Raw genomic sequence first — 16751 nt, 5'->3', positions numbered from 1 at the left:
CCCCCCAAATCCCGGGGGACCCACTCCGGGAAAACAAGCCCCCCTGCACCCCTCTTCTCCGGCGGGGAGAAAGGCTGCCTCGGGGTGATTTGCATTTCTATGAAAACTGGGCTTCGGGGGCAACTCCGCCGCGGGTCCCTGCCCCTCGCGGCTCCCTGGCGCTCGGCGCCCGCGCCCCCTCCTCCTGAGCCCGCCCCCGCCCCCGCCCCCCGCCCCTTCTCTGCCCGGCTTTGATCTCTGCTGAACAACAGTAACGTCACACGGGCTACAGGGGAGTTTTGTTGGAAGTTGCAAAGTCCTGGAGCCTCCAGAGGGCTGTCGGCGCTGTAGCAGCGAACAGCAGCGTCCGCGCGCTCGGGCGAGGAGCAGCAGAGCTCGAGGGAGCGCAAGAGCTAGAGCAGAGCGCGGACCGAGCACCCGACCCTCCGCCAGCCCCAGGCCGCCTAGCAGAGCCTCAGCCATGGCGCACCAGCTCCTGTGCTGCGAGGTGGAGACCATCCGCCGGGCATACCCCGATGCCAACCTCCTGAACGACCGGGTGCTGCGGGCCATGCTCAAGGCGGAGGAGACCTGCGCGCCCTCCGTGTCGTACTTCAAGTGTGTGCAGAAGGAGATCCTGCCGTCCATGCGGAAGATTGTGGCTACCTGGATGCTAGAGGTGCGGGGCTTGGGCGGCTCTCTTAAGACTTGCCTGCAACTCATTACCCACACTCCCATTTCTTTGCGGCTCATCTTGCTCCCTTTTCTCCCACCCTAACTTTGAGGTTTGCCGGGGGTGTAGCTAGGAATCGTATTTTCAAAATATATAGATACCGTGGGTGTTTTTTGAACAAGGACAGAGTGGGGGCATTAGAAATTCCCTTTCCTGGTGGGGGGAGGGGGTCCCTGCGGGGAAAGGCAGTACCAGACGCACCCTAATTGGCTCGAGGGTGCGGGCCGGCGGGCTGGACGCCCTTTTGGGCCCCCGCCTGGGCCGCCACGGCGCAGCCCCCGCCTGCGCCTGAGTCCGCTGCGCCTCCTCTCCCAGCCGCGGAGCCGCCAGCTCCAGAGGGAGGGGGCATATATTTGATTTTTAAATGAATATCCATGGACACGTATGCAAGGGCCGCTCGTGCCAGTATTATGCGCCATCTTTGTTCTTTTATTGCAAAGCAAAAGTGTTTATTAATAATTGGGGGCAGGGTGGGGGCGGGGAGCGCCAGGCGAGGCGCTGGGGCCGCGGCAAGGGGCCGCGCGGACGCCGGGAACCGGCGGGAGGGGCGCGGGGACCGAGCGCGGGCAGTTTGGGGGGACCCCACTCGGGACGTGGGGGCCCTTTGTTCAAACAGCGAGTCCCGGGGCTCCCTGCACCGCCAGGCTTGGCCGGAGAGCACGCCGGGCTGCAAGGTCGCGTGGCCCCCAACACGCTGGTATTGACCCTCGTCTGCAGGGGTCTCGGCTTGGCGGACCTGTCTATATCGAGCCGGGGGCTAGAGTTACATTTTCGGGCTTTCAGTGGGCGCCTGGGGGGCCCGCAAGTATTTTTAAATAATTTTTTTAAAGTGCAGCGTGGTGCCCTTGCGAGAGTGAAACGGCGCCCGCGCCCAAGGGGAAGGGGGGCCCCTGAGTTTGAATTCCTAGGGCTCTCCAACGAGCCTGCAACGGGCTCCCGACCCCCGGCCTGGGTAAAGGGCCGCTCGAGGGTCATTTTCAGGGTTTTTTTATGTACGCAGTTATTTTTTAAATATTTTTAAATATTTTTTGAAAAGATGACGTCTGGGGAAATGCGGCGCGGCGGCCTGGGACGCCACCTTTGTGTCTCGCAGGCGCCGCGAGCGCGGCGCCCAGCCCCGCGTCCCCGCACCCCATTTGGTGCGACCATGGACCAGGCGGACCCCAGAGCACCCACTGGGACCGGGGTCCCCCGGGCCGGCAGCCCGCGCGCGGCGCATGCCGGCCAGCCATGCCCGCTGCCGCCCCCACCGTGCCAGCCGCGCGGGGACTTTCCCTTTCAGTTTCGGGATGGGTGGGTACTGGGCAGACTTAGGGGAGGGGACGCATCTCTGCAAACGTCTGCCACCCCTGCCCGGCCCTCCGTGTTCTGAGACCCGTGGCGCGAGCGGGATGGGGGCGCGGGCGGCGGCGGTCACGACCCGGGTGCCCCGGCAGGTCTGCGAGGAGCAGAAGTGCGAGGAGGAGGTCTTCCCGTTGGCCATGAACTACCTGGACCGCTTCCTCTCGCTGGAGCCGGTGAAAAAGAGCCGCCTGCAGCTGCTGGGGGCCACCTGCATGTTCGTGGCCTCGAAGATGAAAGAGACCGTCCCGCTGACGGCCGAGAAGTTGTGCGTCTACACTGACAACTCCATCCGGCCCGACGAGCTGCTGGTACCCCACTGCCCTCTTAGCCAAAGGACCCCGGAGTGGGGGTGGGGAGGGGGCAGAGGGCAGGGGTCCCCGGACGGCCTGTCACAGACCTTGTGCCCCGAGGGCGGGCGGGAGGCCAAGCTGCCCCGGCCCCTCCCGAGGACCTGGCGGGACCCCCGCCCCACCTCACCCTTAACTTGCGCTGGGATTCCCACTGTGTCTCCGGCCCTAGGACCGCCGAAAAGTGGGCGGCGCGCGCCCTCTAGCGGCCGCGGCGCGGACAAGACTTTGCGTGCGTTCCATGTGCTGGAGGTCTTTTTTTGTCTCCGCTTGTGAAGTGTTAATAATAAGCAGGAACCTTTACAAGCGGCTCCTTCAATTTTTTGATCTGGGATAGCATGTTTTCCCCCACTTGCTGGACCCCCAACATCCCTATCCTTTCTCTCCAGGCCCCTATCCCACTCGAGCCCCTCCAGGAGCTGCCCCTGCTCCTCTCTTTATGTTTGTTCGCCCCATTTCCACAGCAAATGGAGCTGCTGCTGGTGAACAAACTCAAGTGGAACTTGGCCGCCATGACCCCGCACGATTTCATTGAACACTTCCTCTCCAAAATGCCGGTGGCAGAGGAGAACAAACAGATCATCCGCAAACATGCTCAGACCTTCGTTGCCCTCTGTGCCACAGGTAGGGTGACTGGGCCCTGTTGGCCTGGCCTCCCTGGCAGAGCTTCTTGCCTTCTACCTCAGTTTCCCCATCTGAGCAGATGGTCCGCAGACCCCTCCTCCTGTCCGAAGCTCTACTCTTTCCCGGTTCTTTTGCACAGAAATCTCAGGCTGTTGGTTGGGCTGATGGAGGTAGGTGTTGTCTTCCCAGGATCTGGAGCCTGGCCTTTCTGTATCCAGTTGCCGTGGCTACTTCTCCCCACACCAGGCGGGGGCCAGGCTATGGCCACTCCATGTTAACAGGGGCCTCTGGCCAACAGGCCTGCCTCTCCCCCACCCTCCAGCCCTGTCCTTCCTTGTATCCTCAAGGAGCCTGAGCTTTGGGGCCCCCTCCTGGCCTCTCCCGGGCTGGGCCACCTGCCAGGGGCGCCTACAGGGGTGGGGAGTGCAGGCCGGCAGTGTCTGCACCACGTGCTCTGGGCGGCCAGCTTCAGCTTTGGCCCTTCTGCGGGGGCGGCCACCAGAGCAGCCCAGCTGCCTGAGGCCCCACTAGGGGCGCCTCAGCTGAGCCCTGGGAGGGGCTTTGGAGCAGCCTGCTGCTGTGGTTGGCAGCAGGGGGCAACCCTCCCTCCCCTGGCACAGCTCTGGATGGTCCCTAGATGCCTCTCCCTGGCACTGACCTGGCCCCAGCCCCCGGCAGCCAGCCTTTCAAACCCAGTGAAGACACACACACGCACTGTTGTCTCCAGTTTCCCCCAGCCCTCCCCTGACCCTCTGTGACCTCTTCCTTCCTCCCCTGTAAGCATGAGCTGGGCCCAGGAGACCTGGAGACGCTGACCGGGCACCCATGCCCGCATCCCACCCAGCTCTGCTGTGTGCTGCCTCTGCCCCTGGTCAGGCCTCAGCTGTCACATCTGTTTGTGGCTTATTCTGGGCAGCCAGAAGGCCACACTTCGTCAAAGGGGGAAGGTGGCATTTTCTACCCCCGCCCCCCAGAAGGGGTAGAGCCCCCGACCCGGCATCTCATTGAACCCTACTGATGTCTGGGGTCTCCGGGGGCTGGAATTTCTGGGTTAGGCGAGAGTTGGGAAGATTCTGCTGGCCTCCCCACCCTCCTCTCAGCCCTTCCAAGTGAGGCGTGGGGGAAAAGATGGAGAAGCCAAGGACAGCGTTGGCTGGGTGGATCTGAGGGGTGGGGAGGTGCCCCCTCCCCAGGCGGCCCAGCTCTGGCTCTTGGGTGGGGGTGGGGATCCTCCCAGCGGCCATCCCCTCAGCCTCCAGGGCCAGCCCAGCAAGCAAGCAGGCAGGGAGGTTTCCTCTGGCTGGGGCGCCTCCGAGGAGAGAGGCCTCTGGAGACTTCCAGGCAGCCTTTTATGGAGCTGAAAGTGGTTTGGAGAAATGGGCAACGTTTCCTGGAGATAATGCAAGGAATGGCTCTTGTAACACCCTCCCCCTAGGATAGTCGGGGTGGCCTGGAACTGCCCCTCTCCCGGGACCCTGGGAAAGCGGGGGGCGGGGGGGGGGGTAGCCTGCATTGGGTGCTGGCAGTGAGGGAAGCCAGCCTGGTGCAGAGGCTACAAACAGGCTCTGGTGCCAGCTCTCAAGCTGCGGTAGGTCGACGCATGTGAGCCCTGGGCGCACCTGGGGTGACCCAGCTTTTCGCAGACATTGATTCCGAGGGTGGGGCCCTGTGGGGGACCTCAGGCCAGAGGAAGGGCATGGCACCGCCCACCAGGTCCCTTAGAAGATGCTCAGGGTCCTCCTGGTCCTCATCGCCCTTGGTTACAAGGGGACCTCTCTGGAGATGAGAGTGGCATCACTGAAGTTCAAACACAAACGGGTTATGGGAGGTGGGGGCATGAGCAAACGTCCCAGAAGGTGTTTTTGGCCCTCACGTGGCACAGGTCCCATTGAAAGGTGCTGGGCGAGGGGGGTGAGGGGGGCGGGGGGGGCGGTTTCCACTCTCCCTGCACCCCGAAGACCGGGGTTCCTGAGGACCCACCCGTGTGCACAGATCACCCACACAGCACTGGCTTTTGCTTTTCCTATAACATGTAAATGGGAGCTTCTCCTTGTGCTGTGGTGGGTAAGAAGACACTGCCAGGGCTGTTTGACGTGAGCACATAATCTAGCTCAAAGAACAGGTCTTTGCCAGGGTCGGCAGTGTCACAGCTCCAGGAACTGCTTGTTCTCGCCTGGGCCCTTCACAACCAGACAGTGAATAGGAACAACTATTGGAGCTTCTGGATTGCTCCTTATCTAAACATAAGCCCCCCCAACACACACACACACACACACACTTCCGTGGGGGACAGGCTTCGGAAGTGAGCCTGCCCCAATTATTCCATCCCTTTAGACGACGGGGTCTTGAGGTCCAGCCGGTGAGACCTGGCGCTCCAGCTGCGGCGCTGTCTGTGCAGTCCCGACAGGCCTCAATGAAAAGCTTTCCATTCATGGCCCCTGGCTCTCAGACTGGGTGGAATTGCTCCCCTTTAGTGGGGGAGAGAGGTGGCGAGCCTTGTTAGGGATTTCTTTTCTAAGTCACCGCGCCCAGAAGCCGGCTTTGTTGCCCCTTCAGGGTGGCTGCCTTTATTCCCAGTTCCCCGGGCTGGCGCCTGCCCCTTTAACAAGACCAAGTTGTTTATTCTCGGGATGAAGGCTCAGACGGGCTGTGCGCCCCAGCCCGTGGGGGCCCCACTCCCTTTGTGCCCAGTCCCCTCCCATTCAGCTCACCCCAGTCCCCTCCTATTCCTGGACGGTCAGTGGCAAAAGATGAGGCAGTGGGGAGGCAGGGCTCTCACAGGTGCCCAGCTCCAGGCTGAAGGCTCCTTGTCCGGTGCAACAAAAGAGCAGTCCGTGTGTGCGACTGTCACCACTTTAGTGTCCTTTCCATAACAAGTGTGCAAAGAGCCTGCAGGTCAGGTTGCCCTTAGGAAAAGCAGAGGGTCCCACCATCACCTGGCCAGAGGGAGCCGCCCGCACTTCCCGACTGGCCCCTCAGAATTAACAGACCCAGGCCAGCCATTGCTGGGACAGGGCCTGGTTGGTACCTGCCTAGACCACAGGGTCCTGTGGACTGACCCTGCTCATGGCCCCCCTTGCCTCTCTCCCTCTGTCACAGACGTGAAGTTCATTTCCAACCCGCCGTCCATGGTGGCTGCTGGGAGTGTGGTGGCCGCAGTGCAAGGCCTGCACCTGGGGAGTTCCAACGGCTTCCTGTCCTATCACCGCCTCACACGGTTCCTCTCCAAAGTGATTAAGTGTGACCCAGTAAGTGATCACGTGCACTGCTCCCGCGTTGGCACCAAGTACTAGAAACATCCAGTGTCTGGGGCACTGAAGCTGGCGGTCGCCAACGGGAAAGGCTTTGGCTTATGCCACGACCGCCGAATGTGGGGTCCCATGTGGGGGCCGTGTCACAGGCTGACTGTGCACCAGCTTCACCCACCTCTCCTGAGGGCTCCTCTGGAAGGAGAAGCACCTCCTGATGTCCCCCAGGGCTCCCAAGAGCCATAATGGCCTCGTGGTGAGCTGTCCAGGAAGAGGGCCCACAAGGCAGGCCCCTGTCAAATGACCCGTGCCCTGATGGGTGGACCTGGGGCCCGGTTGAGCTTTGTCTGGGCCACAATGTGAATGGCCAATAAAACGATGCTTTAAAAGGGCTCTTGTGAGGTCTCGGGCCATGACAATAGGTCCAGTCCGGACAACCTTGTTTTTTATGGCTGCCTTTGAGAGGCTGCTTCTCTTAAAGCCAGAGTCGATTGTGTCCTCTCAAAAATGCCATTGTTTTATTCCCAATTTTTCTTCCCTCCTTAAAGAAAGAATTAGAATACCAATGACAAGGGTTTGTGGCATTTACCCCATTAGACCAGAGTGGTTGGTGGGTCAGCCATGATCCTGGGAATGACCCCATTCCAGGTCTGGCTCCAGCTGCCTTCCGGTGGCCCACTCTGGAGCACGTGGGAGGCTCCGTGGGCCCACCAGGGGCCACCTCAGCAGTATGACTGCGAAAAGGTAGGGTATGAGACAGACACTTGCCTATCCGGTGGCCAGCGGTGCTTGGTTGCCAGCCTATGTGTGTCCCCAGAGGAGGAAACATTCCTAACCTTAGACGTGGGCAGCTCCTGGAGGGGGCCCCCCCTCTGCCTTGGTGCTTCCATCACTTGTGCCCTCAGGCAGCCACCGGGAGATGGGGCAGCCTCACTAGAAATGCCACAAACAAAAGTGCTGTCCAGACAGTGGTAGGAAATGACTCCATGACCCCTATTTGAATAGAGTCTGTTTTAATTAGATCTGAATCAAAATGCCTCACGGCTGACAGACGGGGAGCAATCCACCCAGGCTGAAAGGTGTTGTCTGGGCACCTGGTGAAAAACGTCGCTTGGCTCAGACACAAACCCCTCAGCAGTGGGGGCCCCGGCTTGTCGGCCCTTCTCCAGAGCCGGCCCTCAGTGGCCAAAGTCAGCTCTTCACAGGATAGGGCTGCAGGTCGAAGTGGGCTGCTGGGAGGAGACAAGGGCCATGGAGCTGGGCTGTGGCAGTCTAGGGGAGTCCCTCCCTGCACCCTCTGCTCTCTGCCCCACCACACAGCCCCCGAGTTACCAGGAGCAAGTAAACCACTGCCCCTAAGAGCTGCCTGTCAAGCTGACCTCGGTCGGTGGATGGGAGCTGTCAGGAGTAGACTGAGGCTGTGCTGGGTGTTGGGTGTGTGGGTCAAAGCCTGAGGTGGCCATCAGTGTTGGGCTCCACACCAGAGTTGGGCCTCAGTTTCCTCAGCAGTAAAATGGGGCTATTTGCACTTGCCCTGTGTTCTAATCTGCCATGATGAATAAACGTTGGTGGAGGGTGGGCGGGGGACAGACCTCCCTGTAAAGGCCCAGAGCTCTGGAAATGTGGGTGGTCCCCAGGGATCACTCCAAAGCCTTCTTGGCCGGGGTCCACTTCTTTTGGGTGAGAAACCCCAGCCCCACTGGTTAAAGTTCAGCAGCACCTTCCCCGTGGCTGGGCCATGGCTGAACCCCGTTCCTGGGGGAAGCCCAGGTTTGGAGACTTCGTTCTAGAATAGAAGTCAGGTATGGCATCCTGGGAGCTGGCCACAGGTGGCTCTGACCCCTGGAGCTGTGAAGCCACCCGGCTGCAAACGTCCCTTCCACACTGCTGGGTTTGTCCCTGGTGAGACAGGAGCGGTCCCTGGGCTCCGGGATTCCTGTCCATTGACAATGCAGGATGGTGGCGCAAGAGGAAGGAAGCTGCAGGTGCGCACTGGGCAAGGCCCATGCATCCCCCAGGGTGCGGGCTGAACAGGAGGATGGAGGTGGACACAGGGGCCCGGGTCCCCAGGCCACCCAAGATTCATTCTCAGTCATGCACGGCCTAACGCTTTGACAACTGTTCATCACAGAAGGCTGGGTTCACCGCGGGGCTGACGTGGCAGGGCTTAGAGGGCCTCCCTGTCCTGGGTCAAATGGCTGAATTTGCCAAGGACAGCGGCGGGGCCACAGGAACCAGATCAGAGCCCAGCAGAGGAATTCCCTGCTGGGAACGAAGGGATAGGCAGGGGCGGGGAGGGAAGATGGCCTGCAGCCTGTGGTCTTCGGTCCTGCGTGGGGCTGTCCCTGCCTGGTGAAGTGTGTGGACCACTCGGGCCAGGGGCAGCTGGGGGCCCGACAAGGCCCATGCAGGTCTATCCTGGGGTCGGGGGCAACCTTAGGTCAGCTCCCTCGAGGGTCGGGGGGATGGGGCCTTCCCGCCGGCCTCCTTCTGAGCCCCCCCACCCCCTGTCTCACCAGGACTGCCTCCGGGCCTGCCAGGAGCAGATCGAAGCCCTGCTGGAGTCGAGCCTGCGCCAGGCCCAGCAGCAGGACCTGGACCCCAAGGCTGCCGAGGAGGAAGAGGAGGAGGAAGAGCTGGACCTGGCCTGCACGCCCACCGACGTGCGGGACGTGAACATTTGAGGGTGCCCACGGCCGGCAAGGGAGGGGCTGGCCCGGGCGCTCCCCGCAGGCCACTCCTCTCCAGGACCGCTCACGGCCAGAACGGGCAGCTTCCTTCTCCTTGCTGTCGGTTCTTTTCCTTTGCTCTTTCCCCCTTCTGTCTCTGACTTAAGCGAAAGAAAAAACAGAGTCCCCAAAAACTGTCTTTTTAAAAAAGAGAGAGAGAAAAAAATAGTGTTTGCATAACCCAGAGCTGGGTGGGGGAGGAGGGTTGTGCTACAAAAATAGGATTTTATAGCCCATAATCAACTAGTTTTCTATTAATGTGTTTGTGTCTCTGTATTGTAAGGATAGGCATTAACACAAAGAAAGTCTGCAGGGGAGGGATAGATTTGATTCTTGATGCGTTTAAAGCAAAAAAAAAAAAAAAAAAAGCATAAAAATGTTTTAAAAAATAGAAAACTTAAACCATTTTTACCGTAGAAGGTTTTTAGGTAGAAATACGTATTCTCGTGCTTTTCCCAAGGAGCAGAGCTTTAAGGCGGTTCTAGGCGTCCTGTATCTTGCTTGCTTACGCATGTAGTCACTTTATAAGTCCTTTGTGCGTGTTTATTTTATTCCGTAGGTAGGTCACCTCTTCACCTTGTCAATGGCGGATGTAACCTGTCGGTTAGAGTAGCGGACAGTTCATGGCTGAGTGCGAGTCCTTTCTGCCTGTGGACCGACCACCCGCGCGGGGTGTCGGGAGCCAGTCGGCGCAGCAGTAACGGAAAGCCAACTGTCCGGCTCCTCGCGGACACTACTCTAAAGAAAAGCCGCATTAGCGACGTAACAGTCTATTTTTTATAATCTTCATCGTTTTGTAGTTAACCTGTTTAGGAGATGCTGGGTGTTCACCCAACAGACGTGCAGCCTGCTCATATTCGGGTGAAATCCACAGCTTTTTTTTTTTCCCCCTTCTCCATATTCTAAAACCATTCCATTTCAAAAGCACTTTCAGTCCAGTAGTTCTTCTAGGAGAGAGCTCTCGTTTATGTTGTATGTGGAGAGGGGGGCAGTTTCTTAGTGGAATGGTTTGGGATATTCACGTACTTGTGTGCAGAGAGGAGTGCAAGGATAGGGCGTGTCAATACGGTGTTAGCGAAAGGGGGTGTGTTTCGGAAGGCTCGGTTCCAAGCGGGAAAGAGAAGAAAACGTGCATTCTCGCATTGCCAGGATGACGTGTCCCTTTTTCCGTAGAGAAGTGGAAGTTTAGGGACCCTTTGGTGCCAACTGGTGTTTGAAAGTAGGGGCCTTAAAGGTTTACCTAGAGGGTGCATAGTTTAAGGGTTAGGAAGGTTTTTAAACACTAAAATATATAATTTATAGTTAAGGCTAAAAAGACTATTTATTGCAGAGGATGTCTGTAAGGCCAGTATGATTTATAAAGTGATGCAATCTCCCCTTGATTTAAACACACAACATGCTGCCTTCGTTGCAGGTTTAATACAGTTTATAAAAGTTAGGTCCTTTCAGAGGAGAGGGGGAAAAAATTCCCAGGAAAAAAACGAAGACATCGATTCGGCCTGTTGGGCATTTCCCAAAGTGAATCCAATCAGACAGGCATCAGAGTTGCAGGAAAATTAGGGTGCTCAAGTGAAGTTCAGTTCTAGTATGTTCTTTCCCTGCCCCTTGTTAAAGCAATGTTAGCAACCAATAGACAATTTGCACATCTTGGCTGTGTACCTTTTTGTAATGATTATGTCGGGAGTGTTGGAGGGAGGTGGCAAGAGCGCCCAGGCTGACATGGTGATGCTGGGAGGGCATGTGAGTGAGGACGTGTGCGGAGAGAAGCTGGTGGGGGACCCCGAGGGACAGGCTGCCGCTCCGCTTTCTGATTCGCTGCTACCGATCCAGGACTTCCCAGCACGGTCTGGAAACAGATTCACAGCGCTTCTCTGTATCTTTCACAATGTTTTGCTGCTATTGGAGGATAAGTTTTTGTTTGTTTGTTTTACAATGTCATATACTGCCATGTTCTCGTTTAATTTTCTCATAGAAAAAATGTATTACGGATGCCTTTTTTTTTTTGTAGTTGGTTTTTTTTTTGTTTTTTTTTTTTATGTGATCAGTTTTGACTTAATGTGATTACTGCTCTATTCCAAAAAGGTTCCCGTTCCATGATACCTCATGCTTCATTTAGCCATGTGGAGACCAGGCAGTTGGGCTCTGTCTGGCCCACAGCCTCCTGCTTCGGCAAACAGACACGCGGACGAGATCCCCAGAGGGGCCTGGTGTGGATGGACTCCGGGCCGCGTGCAGGCGGCCACCCTGGTGTCTCTGAGGACCAGCCTGTGTCCGGTTCCTTTCCCTGCGCCTGTTAATGCTGGACTCCACCTGACCCGGCATTTACCATCCTAGTAGTTTTTACAGCTGTGTTGTTCTTTGCGTGTAGCTATGAAAGTTGCATCATTATTATTATTATTATTATTATTATTGTAACAAGTATGTCTTAATGTGCCCCTGTGGTCACTCGGGATAATTGGAACAGCTTCTGGAGTCGTTCAAGTTTCGGGTTATGTACTAGCGCTGTTGGCTATTCTGCGCATGACAGCAGGATGCTGATTTGAAGACGCTCCAGATGTCACTGCAGCCCGCTCACAGTGCTCTGTGCCCGAGTCACCTCGCGCTGCCAAACCAAAAGGATTTGCACCCTGGGGGGCCCCAGTGGGGTCAGCCTGCGTGCTCCCGGGACCTGCCCCACCCTGCAGGAATGTGGCTTCTGCTTACCTCAACCATTCTGGCTGTGGCATCTGAACCAAACCAGGTCCTGGAGGGGCAGTCCTAGTGGGGGGTGAACACTGCGCTGAAAGGCCAGAGGCGGGTCCCGGGGGGCACAGCGGAGTCTGTCCTACAACAAGCAGATCTGTGAGGGTCTCTGGCGGGGGGGCACTTGGGGTCTGTGTGTGTTGGTTGCACACCCTGGCATTTCCCAGCACAGACAAGTGATGGGCACATTTCCAGCAAAATACAAACGTGAAAAATCTAGAAATAAAATTGGTAAAACCCCAGTGTGGTGCCTGCCTGTTTCCTGGGGGCAGGTAAGAAGCCAGGGGCTGGGGGTGACGGGCAGAGTCCCCCCTCCTGTTGTGGGGGGCTGTGCTGTGCACTGTGGGGTATTTAGCTCATCCTTGGCCTCTACCTACCTGGTGACAGGACGTCCCCAGTTGTGACAACCAAAAATACCTCTGACATTGCCAGATGTCCCCTGGTCCAGGAGCAAATGATGCTCTCACAGCGCTGGGATGAGGGGAGAGGTGCACTTGGGCCAAGCACACGCAGGAGTCACTGCCAGAGGCTCTAACCACCTAAGACAACAGCTGGGGGCGGGGGGGCAGTGACGTGACCGTGCCTGTTGATCAGAACAGAACTGTCTTCCAGCCCATGTTTAGTCCTCCCAGGTTATTTGCAGATAGGAAAATAAAGCCAGCATTTGTTAACCCCTTTTGGCGCAAACTGCTGCTTGCTCTTGGTGAATCATGGTCCCGAGGCACCCAGGCGTGGGGACAGCACAGTGCATGTGTTTGGGCTGCATTCCAGTGGCCTTTCACACAGGCTGGTGACCCGGGAGGTCTGGTGGACACCATGACGTCACGTGTACAGTGGAGGCTGACACCACGAGGGCCTCAACTTATCCTGGGAAGGGGGTCACAGGGGGTGGACTGGGTTCCAGCAAGAATCGGGAGAGGAAGGGCGGGCTCCCTGCACGGGCGTCAACGCACACATGGGAGGCTGGGGCTGCAAGGGAGCAGCCTACGGTTTTTAACGTTTTCCAGATGGAACATCTCAATGCAGGCTGACAGGGTGGGCAGAGTGGAAAGGAGAGAGGCAGGGCCTGGGAGAGCAGAGGGGAGGGGAGGAGGCCCACAGGACAGGCTGCGTAAGCATAAGTGAAGGGTCTGGGCCATTGAGGAGGGTCCCTAGCCCCCTTGGCCCCGTCTCCTGGGAAGCCCCCACAAGAGGCGTCCGGAAGGCTCTTCCTCGGTTATGCCTCCGGCCCTGATCTCTCAAGCCACCCACAGCCCCTCCGGTGTCTGCGTCCCCTTAAGGGATGGCAGTGAAGGCCCCATGCATATGGCGAAAATAAAAACGCCTTTTAGGGACTTCTGAGGCAGCCTTCCAGCCTCACTCCCACTGTGTCCTCTCTGAAGCCCGAGCTCCTGTTCTCCCTCAGCCCCACTGCCCCAGTGAGGGCACACTGGACCCTGGTTAGCCAGGAGGCCGGCCCAGCCTCCCACCCTCTGCCTCCCCTAAGGCCCAACCTTAGGCAGCCCCCCACCCTCTGCCAAACCCTCCTGGGGCTTCTGGCTCTAGCTCTATTCAAGGTCCTGGGACCTGGCCCATCTCCCCACCCCCCCACCCCCCACCGCTATGTCGCCCCCTCTCTCCCCACCTCCATTTCCCCCAGCCTGACTCCTCTAATTCGCCCATAGGACTGCAGGGCACACCAGACTACTTCCTGCCTCCACTTCTGAGCCTGAAACGCTCCCCCCTCCCTCCAGGCTCACATCAGACAGCCCCCACTGCAACCCCCCAGGCCTTCCCCAGCAGGTGGCTCTGGGAGGCCCAGCAAGCACCACACCTGATGTGAGCCCTTAGGACAAGTGTCTTGCTAATCCTCTCTGCCCCCCAATTCCACCTTGGCGAGCAGTGGATGCTGAGAAGTGGGAGCTGAATGGAAGGGGGCGTGAGGCATTCCTGTTCCCACAGGTCACCCAGCTTGCCTTGCCAGTTAGAGGGACAGGGACTGCCCTGCATAACCTGGGGGCGAGGACGGATTCCACGCTGTGAGGAGGTGGGAGGTGGGAGCGGGGTCTTCCCAGGGGCCCAGGCAGCACCTCATCATCCTGGCCAGGGCAGAAAGGCCCAAGGACCTGGCAGTGTGCACCCAGGGGAGTCAGTTCCATGCCAGGACCATGTTGGGGAGAGGTGGGGTCCCAGAGCAGGCGGCTGCAGCTGGAATTACAGAGGTGGGCACCGCCAGGCCCCTGGGGCCCCAGCTGCAGAGCCAGGCTCCCACACGCCTCCCAGACCACCCCGCCTGGGGCCTCCAGGAAGCCAGCTGCCCGCATGTCTTGGCTTCATGTTTGGTGGGGTGACCACACCACAAGGCCAATCCCAGCAGTGGCTGGGCGTGGGCTCGGGAGGGCACGCAAGTGCTGGGCTGTGTGGGGGTGCACCCCGCACGCTGGGCGACCTCTGTGCACACAGGGCTCTGTCATCCCAGGAATGTCTTTGATCAGGAGTTTATGCCGAGGGGAGCCAGCCCAGGGCTTCTAATCCGTTCCCACAGTCCCGGAGGCCTGCCCCCCTGCCCTGAGCCACACCGAGGCCCAGCAGACAATAGCCAGGGGACAGTGGGCGGGTGGCTCTGGGCTTGGGCCTTGAGGCCCACATCCGGGGGCATTGTCACTGCCCCTCACAAGGAGGATGGGGAAGAGAACTACACAGCCAGCCCTCCCCAGAGGGCTGCAGGCCATGAGCCTATCAAAGTCGGCAGCGTCCATTAATCCTTTTAATTCTCAGCTACTGGCAGCTGTGACAACCCTCTCCACTGCAGTCTCCCGGGGGCAGAATGGTCTGACCCGGAGATCGCCCACACTCCGGAGCCCACATCGGGGCAGTTTTCCTCCCCCAGGTTCAATCTCAGGAGAATACAAGCTCACGGTCACTGAGGATGGACTGGGTACCAGGCATGTCCTGAGTGTCAAACATACAGCTGCTCCCTAAATCCTGACACAGACCCTGGGGTAGATGACAAGCGGGGGACACACTGGTGAGTGGGCCCTCCGGAGCCCAGGTTCTTGCAGGTCTAACTTTCCCCACCTCCCAGGTCAAGGGTCAGCAGACTTTCCCACGAGGGCCAGACAGCGAGTGTCTGAAGCTTTGCTGGCCACAGTGTCCGTCCAACCTCCGCCACTGAGCAAAAGCTCGGCGGACGATGGTAAGCGATGGTAACCAAGTGAGCACCGCTGTGGCCAGTCAATCCTTATCCACCAGAACGGGCAGTGTAGTATACGAGTCAACTGGGGCCCAGAGAGGTGAAGTCACTGAGCCAGGTCACACAGCCAGGAACTGTCGGGTGGCCAGATCTCTCTCTGGAACCCACAGTCCTGTCGGGGGTTGGCTGTCTCCCAGGGAAGAAAGGGCTTCAAAAGTGGGCTTCTTGAAAATGCACAAAGCCTTCATTTGACTCTTCACTCAACAGCCAGTGCACGCACGCTGGGCCCTGCTTAGCCAGGAGGCTCGGGGTGAGGTCAGGTCCACCCAGGTCCAAGGCTTCAAGTCAGCTCAGGTCTTGGCCGGCCGGCTAGCCTGGAGAGAGGCAGCAGCCAGGCACATTGGCGGGGGATGTCTGAGCGGCCTGATCCTGTTTTTAAAAACTCTTACACGTGTACACATACATGTTAAACACATGTTTTGGGGCAACAGACCAGGGGGCTGAATCTCAGCTCTGCAACTCTCAGGCTGTGTGGCGTTACCTTTCTGAGCCTCAATTTTCTCACCTGTAAAATGGGAATAATCACATCTATAGAATGGAAGGTCGGGGGAGGACAGGGCGTCTCCGCCACGTCACCCGTCAGCGTATCCTTAGTATCTGTGGTAACACCCAGCACAGAGCTGGGGCTCAGCAAATCTCCACTCAGTAAATGCCTTTTGGGGTGCTGAGAGGGTTGCACGGCTCAATGTGTAAGCCGCAGCGCAGCACCTGGCACACACACCACTCAGTAGATGCCATCGTCATCTCATTTCTCATCCAGCTGTGGGAGGAGGCCCTAAACGCCAGCGCTGTTTCTCCAGCTACACTTCCTTCCTTCCTTCTTTTGGCTCATAAAGTGGACAGTTTGTGGCCTTCATGCTGGCACCAATACCCCTCCCGGTGTTGGCAGCCACCAGATTTTGCTCTGGGGAAGCCCTATTCTCAGCTCTGTAGCTTGGGTGGGACTGACCCCATTCCCAGCTCTAGGACAGGTGTCGATGGGCTCAAACCCATTGCGGGGTGGGCTCCAAAGCCGGCACGTTCAAGGTAGGACGTGAAATCAAATAGCCAACGAGACTCGGGATGACATTTTTTGGGGCTTCTGGAGAAGAGAGCACTGCCCTCTCTTCCTTGGGACTCCTAGGGACTAGCACGGCTCTTTCACTGCCCAGAGCAGGGTCAGTGCTGCTGTGGGTCATGGGGTGGGGCCTAAGTATGAGGCCAGTCCTGCAGGAGAGCAGGGAAGGCACCAGATCTCATCTCCAGACAAGCTGCTGGATCAAGCCTCTCCTGAAGTCACATCCCTTTTGTTTCAGGCAATTACTGTCCTATGGTTTAAGTCCGTTTGATATGGGCTTCCTGTCATTTGGTTTTCAAAGATTCTTAACTATTACAGTGTTTGTGTGTTTTCTGCCTTTCCTAGATTTAAGCCCTATTACTGATATAAACAGTGGGAGTTGGGCCCTTGCAGGGGCTGAGACTAGGGGAGATCTGAACCAGCTTTCGGGCGTAGACGGTCTCGGCCCTTGTGTAGAGCCAGCAGAGACCCCTGAAGGCAGGCCAAGAAGGCTCCTGTACCTTGAGATAACAGCATCTTTCTGGGGTACAGTGACACCTGCTACCTGCTTCTCAGAGCAGCCCAGACCAGGGAGCTGAGAAAAATCCCTTGAGGAATTCCCTTGCATTGCATGTCAGGCCAGGAAGGGTCTAGACTGTGTATGTCCAGTGCCCTCACTCTGCAGATGGGCAAACTGCAGCACAGACACAAAGGGACCTTGTATCAGTGTCCTGAGA

General features: G+C 58.1%; 1 protein-coding gene across 1 annotated transcript; it reads left to right on the top strand.

Annotated features, from left to right (window-relative positions):
• The first annotated feature begins 222 nt into the window (after positions 1–222).
• Positions 223–11987, top strand: CCND1 (cyclin D1). Its single transcript, XM_081064406.1, has 5 exons — positions 223–658; positions 2149–2364; positions 2868–3027; positions 6127–6275; positions 8795–11987. Exons 1-5 carry the CDS (start codon positions 461–463, stop codon positions 8957–8959), a joined length of 888 nt encoding a protein of 295 aa, XP_080920532.1. The 5' UTR covers positions 223–460; the 3' UTR covers positions 8960–11987.
• The last annotated feature ends 4764 nt before the right edge of the window (positions 11988–16751 follow it).

Source organism: Rhinolophus hipposideros, assembly GCF_964194185.1.
Source record: "Rhinolophus hipposideros genome assembly, chromosome: 10".
In the NCBI taxonomy this organism is placed as follows: Eukaryota; Metazoa; Chordata; class Mammalia; order Chiroptera; family Rhinolophidae; genus Rhinolophus; species Rhinolophus hipposideros.
This window is presented reverse-complemented; position numbering and strand designations above follow the sequence as displayed.